The 13,818-nt window shown below is 42.7% G+C and overlaps 1 protein-coding gene across 7 annotated transcripts in view; it reads left to right on the forward strand.

The window, feature by feature from the left end:
* FGF13 (fibroblast growth factor 13) overlaps positions 1–13,526 on the forward strand; it is a 261,574-nt gene extending 248,048 nt beyond the window's left edge. For all 7 annotated transcript variants that reach the window (XM_054839777.1, XM_054839784.1, XM_054839780.1 and 4 more), the window contains 2 exons: positions 7,838–8,036; positions 8,913–13,526. In XM_054839777.1, coding sequence (XP_054695752.1) covers positions 7,838–8,036; positions 8,913–9,049 — 336 coding nt within the window. In that variant the 3' untranslated portion in view covers positions 9,050–13,526. The remainder of the gene's footprint in view (positions 1–7,837; positions 8,037–8,912) is intronic.
* Positions 13,527–13,818: the final 292 nt, after the last annotated feature.

Genomic DNA, 13,818 nt, shown 5'->3' on the forward strand with positions numbered 1-13,818 from the left:
CTTCCTTCTCCCTTCCTTTAATATTTAAGCTTGGGTGCACTGACTGATCAGAGGGTCAGAAATACCATAAAATTGGACCGTATTTATCAGAGACGCAACTTAAAAGATAGAGAACTTTTGTGCGAATGCACAATAGTGAGGCTGAACAGCAAAGACCATTTTACTTTGTCATAAGACAAGTGACTGAAAATATCTTACCTCAGTTATGCAACTCAATGGTACAGCCTCTTTTTAAATGTTGTGTTTCAGTTCTGGAAATGATAGAGGGCAAAAAAATTGAAAGGATTCAGCGAAGGGTAATGAAAATGATTAGAGGCACAGAGAACCTTTCATATGAGGAGAGATTTAAAAAGATTAGGCCCGCTTAGTTAAGACAAGAGATGAATAAGCAGAGACATGATAGAGAGATGTGGAGTAATGAATGGCACAGAAGAGGCACACTGGGTACTTTTGTGTGCTGTTTTCCAAAATTAAAAGCTGATAGAAGAAAGCTATAAAAAATAAGAAATTTGCATATGATAAATAACAACGACGGACATATTTTAAATGTTTTCCACAGTAGTGGCTTCACCTGTGGAAGCCACTGTTGCAGGGAGCAGAGATAATGAGCTTAGGAAAATTATGGAAAGGACTGGCTGCTCTGGGGAAAATCATGAGCCTATTGACAGGAAAAAGGAGTTCTCCTGTAGCTTGGAATGAGAGCAGGATTCACCAGCTGGCATGGTCCCCAGGCTGCTGAAATGAACCACCAGCCTCAGTGGGCTCTGGGTATTTATACACTATGCACAGCTACCTATGCACTAGGCATAGTTACCTGCTTCAGCTGCCTTCGGTGATGTAAGGATGACTTGATTTTTTTGTCCAGGTTGAGCAGGCAAGATCTTTCCCAGCAGGTTTTCAGGGAGCACATCTTTTCCAACATCCTTGTTTTCTGTAATGTCCATGCAGGTCATGTATTGAGACAGCTCCTGCTTTTCAGTTGACTTGCTCGGAGGATAGCTCACCAAGGTTTGCTCGGCCAGGAAGGTTTCGTTCTTCTGCTTGGCTCAGTCACATGGGACGGAAGATCATGAGAAATTGTAGCAGATCAGATCCAAGGTCCGCCAAGTTCACTGTCCAAAGATGGTCAGTGGCACATACCTAGAGAAGAATATGAGATTAGAATGTGGAAGTACAGGGAAAAATTGCAGGATACTTCCAGCTCCCATTTTTCAACTGGAGATTACCTTATTCAGAGGCTGTAGGTGTTAGCCAGTCCTTGACCAAACCTGGGAGTGCAGTCCATGAATCATGGGGCTTTATCATACGACAAAACCTTTGGCTAGACATTGAGAAAGTTATTCTAATCTTTTTTTTTTTTTAACCCCAAACCCATTCTTACACTAGTAGAGAAGATCTCTCTCCAAAGAGGCTTAATTGCAGATTAATATATAGGCTTCCCTTTACAGATTTAGAAGCAGTAACAAAACTGCTGTATGTGTGAAACAATAAAAATGAAATATGATTTAAAAAACTGCTTCTAGGTAATGGTAGGATTGTACCATACAGATTTTCTCAGTCAGTCTGGTTTAGAGCCCTCAGACAACCTGATGGGCACTTACTGCTTAATGAACCTTCCCAAGTTTCACAAAACAAGCAGTGTTTAAAGACTAGTTTCTTCCTTTTATCATATTAGAATTTCACTGATTTTGAACTAGGACTGCCAAGTCTGGTGCCCTAAAGCTGCAGAAATTAAAATAAGGGTAGGTACAAGCATTAGAAGGTATTAAAATATTTAGAGAACTTGATCATTCAGGAAATTGCAGAGGTTTTCCCTGTACCACACTTCCAGGATCATCAGGGATGCACATGTTCAGTGCAGCTCAGCATCGATGCAGAAGAGAAGCATTTGGGGGCAAAGTGGATCTTCTCTCTCATTCATCTCAAGTAAATTACATCTCATAGCCTTGTGGGCCAGAATAGGAAAGGGGCCTATGTCTGATGCCTGTGAGGTGTTCTCCTGGGCATCTTGCAGAACTTTTAAACCACGTTACAAGCTTTCTCTAACAGGATGAATTTCCTCTGCAGTAATCAGAAGAGTGTCTTCTTTCTGTATGTATCATGCATTAGTTCTCTTGCCCCAATTAAGGAGTGCTTTGGTTAATCAACACAGTTGTAGAAGTGAAGCATCACTAAAAGACAGGGGAACAATAATATGATCATGCATAGTTCCTATCTCAATTAAATTTCAGCATTGCTTACAGACACTGAGTCTTTTTCCCTGGGGTCATCAGGCAGTACATCCATTCCATGGGCAGACCATGCTGAGAGGTGACGCACCAAGCTTTAAATAGGTATTTATTGATGTGCCTAAAAGCCACTTAAAAATCTGGACAAAGATGACTTGGACAAGTTTTCACAACTGAGTCACTGATAAGGCTAGAAAAAGAGTAATGAACAAAACTTAAATCTCTAAATCTCTGTATTTGTAATTAATATGTTTTCTGCTTCAGTTTATTGTGTGCATTTTTCCCTGAGTTCGTGCATTTGATTTGCTGTGCAAAGGAACAATGTCAACGGAATAATTACAGGATCTTTCAATGCTTTTCTCATCGATTCAGAGAATACCTAGTGACAACCTGAGATCTTACTCTGGAGATGCTGGATACCCAGCTGCTTCCTTGGGCTCCGCTTTAGTCTTTCTGGAAGCTTTGTCCTAAACAAATTTACACACCCCTGACAGTTTGTGTTTCACTTGATAAATTCCTGCTTATTGCACCATCCCAGGCAATTCCATCCTATGGAGTTGTTTGGAATCACCTTCCAGGAAAATTGTGCCTTCCTGTCACTCCTGCCACTAAGTAGGTTTCCTGATGAAAGAATTTAGTGTATCTATCTTTTCTATATAATTTTGACTTTAATTTCTTCTTTGCATTGTCGCATGGCCGGTACACATGCTTTCAGATTGTAGTGAACTCAAGGGGATTGACAGCCTTCCCCAAATTCCTGTTCAGCAGTAGTTTTGTGTTCAAGCAGCAGTGAGTTCAGCTTTACAGCCCCTCCTGAGGGCTTTGCGATACCTATGATGTCTCTACGAGAACTCACCTGGATGAGGCATAGCCGAAATGAAGCTCCTCACTGCACTGATAGAGCATCTGTCCTCAAAAGCCCACACAGCTTTTTGAGGAGCATGTCTTTTGCTGTGACTGGCGACTGTTGTATAAAGTCATGATTACATGGTCAGTCTTCCTAATTACAGTCCTGTAAGACCTGTACATATTCATATATTGTGAGTTGCTCCCACTGAAATCACTAGGATTCCTCAAAACAGGCAAATTTAAGCAAAATGGACCATTCAGTGGCACTGGAACCTATCTGTGGGAACTGTAATATATCTGATCCAGAATAAATTGCTTCAAGATAGTTGTAAGTTTCATTCCTAAAGCAAACAGCTTTTGGTGGCTTCCCAAAATACCAGTTTCTTCAGAGAGTCTTCTCACACTGGTGATCTAAAAGCTGTTATTTCTGATAACATTGCAGTTGAAGTAGTCACATCTTATGCTATTGATATCACTGCACATTACAGGGTGATGATCCAGAGGATACACCCTGGAACTTCACATGCCAAGATGGAGAAAATCAATCTCTGTTAATAAAAAAAGGCAGGCTCAGTGGCGCAGAAAATCACTAGTCTGGAGCCTTAAAGAGACTCCTTCAAAAATTCATGATTATAGAATGGAATCCTGGGCTACATTTTAGTCCTGAACGAAATCAGGATATGGAGGGAAAAAAATCCAATTTTCATTAAGTGGAGAAAATAAAGAATAAATCCCATAAGCGGACGAAGTCATTGATCACATGGAACATGATTATATACTCAATCTGTAAGAACATTTTCCAAGTTTCCCAAGTACCCAATACTTTTCCTAAATACTTTTCAAAGTTAATTTTTCTTTTCTTGTTGTTTATTCATACCCCTAGCACTAAATCCATCTGAATAAAATTTCTGATTGTTCTGGTCAACCGCTGTAGGGTAGCTGCAGGACGTTCAACCTGTAGTGATATACAGACATTTCACAAACTCAGTATTGACGTAATGACTTGAACTTACTACTCCGTAAAGTATTTGGTGATGTCCCCTGCCAATGGTATCCATGATGCAAATACAGAATACCATAAATAGCAGAGAGCAAGTGCCTTTTCCCTCCTTACGTGCACTGTGCCTACAGCCATCCTGACAAGAGGCTTCTATAATATGACAGAAACTTGAAGGCGCAAAATACCTTTCTTTAAAGCAGATTTTGCATTTTCTGTCTATGGGAAGCCTGAATTCCTGCATCCCGATACTTTGGGGGCCAGAATAATTAATATTCAGTCCTGCAGTGTAGGTGGGTGTGATGGCTGATAATCTGGATGGTCTTTGGCTCGAACCACGGCTTTTGCACAATTAGAGCAGGAGGAATTCCAGCTTTGCTTTTACAGTATTTTAGCTTTCAGCCTTGGCAGACCCGTAACGCACTATTTGTATGGAAAAGACTGGATTATTTTAGATGTAATGTAGTCAGCTGCCTGGAAATACAGCTACTGTAAGCGTATGCTACAAGGCCTTTTCACCATATTATCATACACCAAATTATTCTTTTTGAATTGTTTTTCACATATTTAATGCAGCTGCAGATCTATTCATGAAGAAACATTTCAGTAGTTCAGCTGATCAGCTCAAAACCAAGAAGAAACTCCTGACAGTTCATCTTCTTGCTTACTTAAGCATGGCTGAGTCATGACTACAGTGAATCCAGCACTTTCTTTAACTTTTATTCATTCATTCATTCATTCATTCATTCATTGTTAGGGTGCATGTGGGAGGGGCTTGGGTGACGCAATTTAATGTTGTGTAGGTGCCGTCATCCCTGATATCTGGGGTAAGCTGAGATTGAAATATTACTTCACACAAATACTTATTTTTCATGTTTTGCGTAACAATGTATTCATAACATTGGACTTCTCAGAACTCATTCCAATTATTTTCATTGCAAAGATGGACAAAGAGGACAGCTGAGAGATGGGAAAAACCTGGTCTTACAATTCAACACTTACTTACATTTATAAATTTTCAATACAATTGACTATATGAGCTGGAAAAGATCAGTTTTAATTGGGGCGCTCAGCCCTCTCCCAGCTTTAACTTGCACCTCCTTAGTACATTTGCCAGCAAAGATAACATAATGGCCTTTTTGCACTTGCTGCTCTGCACTGCATTTTGAACTGATGTGCTGATAGTAGCCCTGTCCATGCCCAGCTGGTTGGTACATGGACTTGCCAAGCTTGGAAAAGTACATTTTAATTGTAATATCCCCAAACCAGGAGCACATTTGCTAGAACTCCTCATTCAGAGCTCCCCTCTGCAGTTCTCGTCCCTGGCTCTTTTTCTAATGAGTAGGAAAGACACACATTGGATTAAACTGAAGGCAAGTGATGGGTGGAGACAAACCCTTGCAAAAGGTAAGGAGCTGCTTAGTATTCAGGAGCAAGCAGAGTACTTCAGCTTCTGCAAACAGCTCATGTGGGATCAACTTTTAGTTGGCAAGGAGGATGCCTTTCCCACTGTGCAGCACCTTTCCGAAGCTGAGGAATTAAGCAGATGTCAGTCAAGACAAAGGAGCACGATTCTGTGCCAAGCCGGGCAAGTGAATGAGGTGGTTTGCTTTAGTGATGGAGAAACTGGGAGGGAATTTGGCGTCATAACCGGGCATGTTATAGAGAGATGTCTTTGTTTCCATGCCCCGCTGTTTGTCACGAGAAATCACCACCGTGGTAGTAACTGCTGAATTGTGGGATGCTCCGGGTTGGGGATTGCTGCCCGTGATGTTCATAGGGGACGGCCGTCAGGCTGGCGTGCACCGTCAGGCCGGTGTCTGGCTGTACACGGGCTCGACTGCCAACTCACTTAGAGCAGCACAGGGCTTCTGCTGCAGCTTGTTATCACAAGCCTCACAGCCAAGGGAAAAATCAGGGCTGAGGGAGATTTTAGTGTCTGTCTTTCTGTCTCCCCACTCTCTTTCAAGGGACCGTGCAGGCTGTTGGCTCCTGCTGCTCATACTGAGGTTAACTCGCTTCCTAAGAGAGCCAGAGTAAATGTTGTGGTTCTGTTTGCAATCTGACCCTCTGCCACTGCGTATAAGCAGGCCTTTTGTACCCGAAACAGCTCCAAATTACTGTACATAAACCATAATCTTCCGGTGGGAGCACTGTAGTTTTCCATTTTGCTGCTAATTGGATGATACACTTGCAATGGTCTTTGTTAACGCAGCTAGTGCTGGGCAGGGTACACTGATGGAAGGCTTTTATTTAGAAATTTTGCAAAAATGCAGTGACTGTCCTCGTTTGACAGCAATTGAAACCAATCGTCAATTAACTAAATAACAGCCAATTAGCTTGAAGAAAAAAAGAAGAAAATTGCTTACTTCACATTCTTTGGTGAAGCAAACACCAGTCAGAGGATGGGAGGTTTTTTTTCTTTTTCCTATGAGAAGACAAAATAGCAAAAAATGTGCAGAAAATGCGCAGTGGGGTTTTTTTAAAAACATCTTTTTCTCACACAAGAATATTTGAGAAACTAGCTAAGAACATCTTAAGCTCCTGAGACATTTAATTTCCTTTGATTTTTTTAAAATCAAAATTGCAATCATTATGCAAGCACAACTTTGTCTCCTTTCTTTCATGCCGCTGGAGGATACTTTAAGCACAAGGGCAGCTCCACTGAAGCTGGCTGCCTTCACAAGGAAAGACCAGCAAACAGCCTGCTGTGCGGCGTGACCACAGCCAGGGCTATGATAACAACATTGGCATCACCAGACCAAGCCCTTCCTCTTTCATATTTTATGGACTTTTAGGGGTCCATAGGTGAGACATCAGAACTTTTGATGTTAAAAGACCTGAAGCACCCAGAGGCATTAGGAAGCAGCTGAGTGGTGCTGTCAGGACTGGCATTTTGGTCTTAGGTCCCTCCAAGCCCCATGTTTCATGTCTGTATCCTTCTATGAACCTGGGCAATAGTGCCAAAAGGTATTGATTGAGTCAAGGCCATTGCACAGCGAAAGCCAGTCACACCACTGGCAGGAAGAAAAAGTCTCTCTTCCGGATTATTGCTCTTTATTTGAACTGTTAGCCCAATACCATCTCCCCAAAAGCAGCAGTGCAATTCAACATGAAGACTAAAGCTTGATCCCATAGGCTTTCAGCTGTGGTGCCCTTTAACTCTTGCCAGCCTCAGAGCAGAGGCTAATGTCTGTGTGGGTCTCTGACAGCTGGGCTTTCAGTGGATGATATGCTGGGCAGAGAAAGAGCATAGATTAGACCAAGAGGCAGCTGCTACCAGCTAACTTAATATTGCTGGGTTAGTAAGAGATGACCATTTACTCATGACTTCCTGGCTTTGAATTTTTATTGCACTTTCCTCGTAAGCAGTTAAGGCCAGCAGTTAATGCACAAAGGCATTATGTGGCCTCGCTTCTCGCCTGTGGGGCTGGACCACAGCTGGTCCCTTGGGGTTGACATCAGGGCCGCGTCTGCCTAATGTCCATCAGTTGCATCAATCAATAATTCTTCACTTAGACTTTTTACTCATTGTTCAAAAAGATTTTATTATGCTACTTTGAGCTGCTCACAGCATCATTTCACAGGTTTCAAATTGTGTTACTCTTTTGTTAATACTTTTAGGGCCCACGTTTCATAATTGGATACTGGAGGGTGAGAGGTATGTCTTTTCGCTGTCAGGAAAGCAATGAATATTGGATGCTTTTTCATTAACTGACGTGAGATTCGGCACTGCACATATTGATCTGTTACTTTCTTACAGGAGCATTTTACACCTGAATGCAAGTTCAAAGAATCAGTATTTGAAAACTACTACGTGACATATTCTTCAATGATCTACAGACAGCAACAGTCTGGCCGGGGTTGGTATTTGGGTCTTAACAAAGAAGGAGAAATAATGAAAGGAAACCACGTGAAGAAAAATAAACCTGCAGCACACTTTCTTCCAAAACCATTAAAAGGTAATTGCTTGGGTTTGCTCAATCCATCTGAACTGACATTATCTTGTGTCAGAGACGTTTAATTGCAGTGCATACATATTTGAAGGGTTCAGCTACTTATATAACAGGAGTATAACGTTCTGTAACACACTGTTAATCTAACCAGAGCTGCTTTTTCTCTACGTTACCTCTGCATTTCTCTACGTTACCTCTACTCTAACCAAATACACGAATTAGTTTCTATGTGCCCAAAGTGTCTCCTTTATAGATAACAAATGCTCTCCCTGGAATGGCTCAAACATCTGCTCACAGGCCATCATGGACTAGCTGTATAGCTTGTCAATCTGTGCTTCATGTTACAGGATGTTTGTTTATCTGTTTTTGCCTGAGATAAAGTTCTAATGTGCGCAATTAATGTGACATCAGCAGGTGACATTAAAGGTAATATAATGTGTGTGGCCTACGTGTGTGAAAACAAAGGAAATAGAAGACTGAAAATGCATTTCTGCACTCACCTGCTCAGGCTACGTGTACATGTAACAGGTCAAATCACAGCTGTCGACAGTCCTGCTTCACCATTAGTAAGGAAATGTTGATTTATATCAGCTTAGGTCTATCTTGCAGAGTTTTGTAAGTGCAGTGGGTAGGTGGGTGATTTAACTGGGAGAAGGAGGGAGCTGTGGTTTTTCCCTACTGTAAAATGTCATTCCCTTAAGAAGAGCTCAGAGGTTCTTAGGTTTGAAATAGAAGAGGCCTCCTTGCTGTATTTCTTTCATTCACTCCTTACATTGCATATTGCTGAATGAAAAATCCCAATGTTTCTCAGCCAGACATTGCACCAACAGACCGAGCAGCCCGTAACACGTGCTGATGTGCTGCCTCTCTTTTGCTTTGCAGTGGCCATGTACAAAGAGCCTTCTCTCCACGATCTCACAGAGTTCTCAAGATCTGGAAGTGGGACCCCAACAAAGAGCAGAAGTGTTTCAGGAGTGCTAAACGGGGGTAAATCCATGAGCCAAAATGAGTCAACGTAGCCAGGTTCAGGCAAGCCAAGTGCTCTCTAAACAGAACCTTACCTCTGGATGCAGTTGAATTCTTACTAGCAGTCTTTCATCCAAACGTTCAATTGCCCAGGACAAGCCACCGAACTTGCATAGGTCACTCGTTTATCAGCCATTAGATCTACTGGTTGTCAGAGGATATACCCCAATAATGTAGAATATGCTTGTGCATATCACAAGGCACTTGGATAGCCAGCAAACATAACTGCGGAATAAATCTCGGAGAAGAAATGTCCAGCTCTTTCTCTCTCTCTCTTTCTCTCTCTCTTTCTCTCTCTCTCCTATGCTTTGTGGAATACGAAACAAAAACATTTCACAGCATTCACTGCTGATAAGAATTTGCTTTCCAACTCAGAAAAAGACCACTTTTGCTCTTCAAAGGAAATTTTAATGCTTGTATGTTTTATAGGGGCAAACAAAAAACAAATATGTAAACTCTGTTGTTTCCTTGGCTTACCGTTTTATATCTAAGGCTTGATAAAAAATTTATCCTTTAATTTGGAATAGTGCAACTTTTTGATTTCTGAACTCCAATGGGTCTTTAAAGCTATGTCTTTAAAAAAAAAATTAACACTTCAGGGTTGGAACTGAGAGTTGGTGTCTCAGGCTCAAGCAAACAGTGTTCTTGTGGTTTTAAACACAATGAAATATAAATTTTTATAGATTTGTAGTTTCTGGTAAAGTTCTTGTGCTAACCCCAGTCTGTAGGAATTGAGTTGTTTTGTTATCCCAAGCGGAAGTTAACAGAAAGGGATAAAATTATCCTCCAGTGTAGATTTCTCTTAATTCCATTTTGTGTGTCATGTTAAACTGTTGTTGTGGCTTCTTTTCTAAAGACAGAAACTGTGGAATTAAGGTGACAATTTTTTTATAAGAAACGTCTTATTTGTAAAAGTCCTTCTTTCACTGTAACGGGCACGTGAATATTGTGTAGGAGGAAGCGTTAGGACAGGTTACCCCTAAACAACATATACTTATACATGCTATTGGAAACAATTGTTTAAAAAAAAATGTAGTTAGGTTTCCATTTAGGTCATCATGTCTGTTGCATGGGAGAAAGTTGGAATATTGGCATAGAGTTGCATGATGTGTAAGATTTTGTGCATTAATCATCGTTGGATTCTGTGCTCCAAAACTGACATAGTTCTGTACAGGCAGCTTTCTGCCTTGTACAAAAGAGTTGTTTATTATTTGTTGTATACACAACCATGCACTGAATAAACTATTTATATTAAGATGTACTTTTTAAAAAAGCTTGTTTGATTATATGATGTACATCGGTGATTAATTTAAAGGGAAAGGGTTGGCAGTTAAATTATAAAGTTATAAAAGAAACTGTAATTAATGTTCAGAATCTTTCTATGTAATGGGTTATTCCCCTGTAATGCCGTACGCTATTCAAATGAGAACGTGTTCTTTCTTTTGGATATTGTTAGAACTGGTCTTACATGCCCAGCCGAGATACTCAAAACACAGTGACTATTAAGTGCCACAAAGTCTTGGTAACGGCCCCTCGGCCGTGCGCTGCTGGAGCCCCACTGAATTGCACTCCTCTGCTTTGAGCTTCTCCAGCTTCTCTGTGTCCACCCTCCCCGTTAGACTTCCTTAGCGCAGCACACCTCCCCACAGCCCTCGGTACAGGGGTCCCAAAGAGATCTGGTAAGTCAAGCACTGCTTGTGCCAGAGTGGCACCTCGAGGATGCTTGGAGTTTGCTGTGCATCACTGCAGGCACACCGTAGGGGCCAGCTTTATCTGGGCTCGAGGAAAAAGGCTCCTATGCCCTCCTGCCTTCGTGCACATGCTCTGGAGAGAAAGCGTCCCTCTCTCCTGTCTTTTCTCTCCAAAACCATCACTGAGAACTTTTCTCATCTATAACATCCAGGCAGCTCTGACAGGTGAGCTTCACTCATCAAGGTGTTTTGAGAAGTTCTAGGAGGAACAAGTTCTCATCACGGGTGGCTGAAGAACCAGTTCTGGAAGGGCATAATGGAAATGGACGCAAAAGCTACTTATAAATGCTAGCCTGACATTAACATCAGGTATTCTGCTCTCTACTCTCTGTCCCTCCCACTTGATCAAGATGGAATTAGACCTCAGACCAGGCTGGGACAATTGGGGGGGGGGGGGGGGTTTTAAAGGTTAGAGCTGAGAGAGGAGGGAAGGAGATTATGCTTCAAATCACACCCCTGGATTTGTTGTTTTGTGACAAGTAGTAGGCAAAGAGCTCTGGCTTGTTGAGCCCCCATATTTGAGCAGGGTGTTGCCCTCCCAAATAGCACCATCTTGCTGGCCTTCAGAGGGGCTGGGAGTCCTCAGCTCACCCCTTTCCAAAGGGCAAAGAAGGTGGGAGCACAACCAATGCCAGAGACATCCTTAAAAATTGAAGACGTGGCCGTGATTGCTCCAGAAGTTTTGATAACTCAGTGAGTCTGGAGCACCCGTTCCCTTCAACCAAGTGTGCTATGCCCTCGTGGAACATTTCTCTTAACCCTCCCAACCCCAAACATCAGACTTACTGAGGTGCATGTTCCAGAAAAGGAGTCTCAGTGCCTTAGGAACGTAAAACCTGAATAAAAATAGGCATATTTGTGGCGAAGCTAGTTAGATACATTGTTCAATGTGGAGCATTTGCTATCCTAAAGATAACTGGAGGTCTGCTGCTTTGCTTTATAGCTGCAGTCTTACTGTTATTCCCCATCCCCAGTACCTCTAACCTTGAAGGTCATCTGCAGTGAAAGACAAATGGTCATCTCAGAAATTGTTCCGAGGTCTGTAGTCTGACCCATCTTTCATATTGACGTTGGCATCAGCTGTGAGCGTTCACTGCCAAGTCCCTAGTTTTAAAGGTTTCTAATATACCCAGCTAACAAAAGCCATTCTTGGACTGAAAAGAGAAGAGAGATATGGTGATAGATGAGCCATAAACAGCTGTTTCTGACAATTATGTTAGATTTTTGACAAACTTGTTCCAACAGTAGGTTTTCCTTCAGAGTACTGCAGAAAGGAGAATACTCTTGATAGAGCCCTGAGAGTAGACAAAAGCTCATGTCTGCTATTGGCAATGTGGGGGATTATGCCCAGGGATTTACATGTAGTCTCTGGAGCCATGGACTGAGAGTTAATAAGAAAAAATAGAGTTAAATGTGACTTTGCAGACAGTGATACTCTGACCCAGCCAGCAAGGTCCCTTGGGTAGACAAGAATGTGGCTTCAGCAGAGGACCAGATTTAGGAACCAGACTTTAGAGTATTTACTTATACTTCAGCACCCATAAATTATAAAGATGACTCCTGAATACTACCTTCCTTTAAGAAATCTGCTAGATGTTGGAAAAATGTCCACGTTGGTGGCTGTCTGTCAAAAGAAAACTTACAGCCACTGATCAATCCACCTAGCTCTCCCACATATACGGTGGCAGAGTGCAGTGAGATGCACACCTGGGATAAGGACAAAGCCCAGGGGCTGGTATGAAACCAAGCCCTGCACTGGCTGCGAGCCACTAACCATCAGCAGAAGGCTTGGTCTCAGGCCCTGCTGTCATTGCCGATGTGATGGCTGATGCCTTTCACCTGCCGTTTCTCTTGTCCCTGCCTCTCCACCAATGCTGCCCACGCTGTGCAGCATACTGCTGGCCTGGAGTTGGCTCTGGAGGTGCAAAACCAGCGCAGCAGCTTTCTGATTCACCTGGGCTTCACGTGACAAAGCCCTGAGCCACCGCAGGGGCTGTGCAGAGACCTGATGAAAGGCTGACAAATACTACCCGCCAACCCAAAAGAAAACAGGTCACCCATGAAACTGGGAGGAATATTGCTAGGAGCACAACTATTACGAGGCAAAATTGCTGCCTTTTTGTGATCACCTGTCAGAGCTGCTTTCTTGGAGGTCTGTGCAGGGGACTCGGGCATTGCCTGCTTGGCCTGGTTTTGGGATGAGGGAGGGTGAGAAGAGCTCTTCTCTGTATCACAGAGATCTTTCTTTTTTCATTTTCTTTTTTCTTTTAATTTACCTCATGCTACCTCATAGCATGGTTGTATCTCCGTAGCCACTTGCTCAGCCATGTTCATCGCTGGCACGATGGAAGACAATTCCCTACTTGGGGAAAATATCTCCAAGTTATCCCAGGGAAGAACGGTGCCCCTTCTGCAGCACCGTCCAGCGTCCCCACCACTGGTTTCTAGCCCATGGGCCAGGTTTTCCAGTGGGATAAAGGTGGTGTAACGAGCTCAGGGATGCTGTGGTACACCAGGCCTCTCCCCAGCTGAGCACCAGCACGCGAGCCAGGCCTGGCAGAGCTCTGCTGTGTCTTGAGTATCTCTGTGTGGAGACCAGAGCCAGCTCTAATGGGTTTAAATGTCTCCCTGACAAATCTATGACCAGGACACTTTTGCAGGACAGAATCTGTACGTAACAACCTCCTATCTTCTAATAAATAATTCTCTCGAAAACAGACTCCCTCTCGTCTAGACTCTGATTTTTATCACTGCAGATATTTAAGGGTTCTCTACCCTATCACTGGTGCATGACACGGTTGCTTAGCTTTCCTTTCTGTGTTAACATTGTCCTTCTCCTATGTCTCCTGAACCAGAGAGGGACAACGTGAGTGGTCAAGCCAAGACCATCACAGATGGATCCTTCAGTTTGCTGTAGCCTCAACATGGTCCCTGGAGGACAGAGAAAGTGTGATGCATTTTACCAGCTCAGGGAATGGCTACTCTAAATATTGGAGCTTAGTTTCCTATGT

Source organism: Grus americana, chromosome 12 (genome assembly GCF_028858705.1).
Source record: "Grus americana isolate bGruAme1 chromosome 12, bGruAme1.mat, whole genome shotgun sequence".
NCBI classification, from domain to species: domain Eukaryota; kingdom Metazoa; phylum Chordata; class Aves; order Gruiformes; family Gruidae; genus Grus; species Grus americana.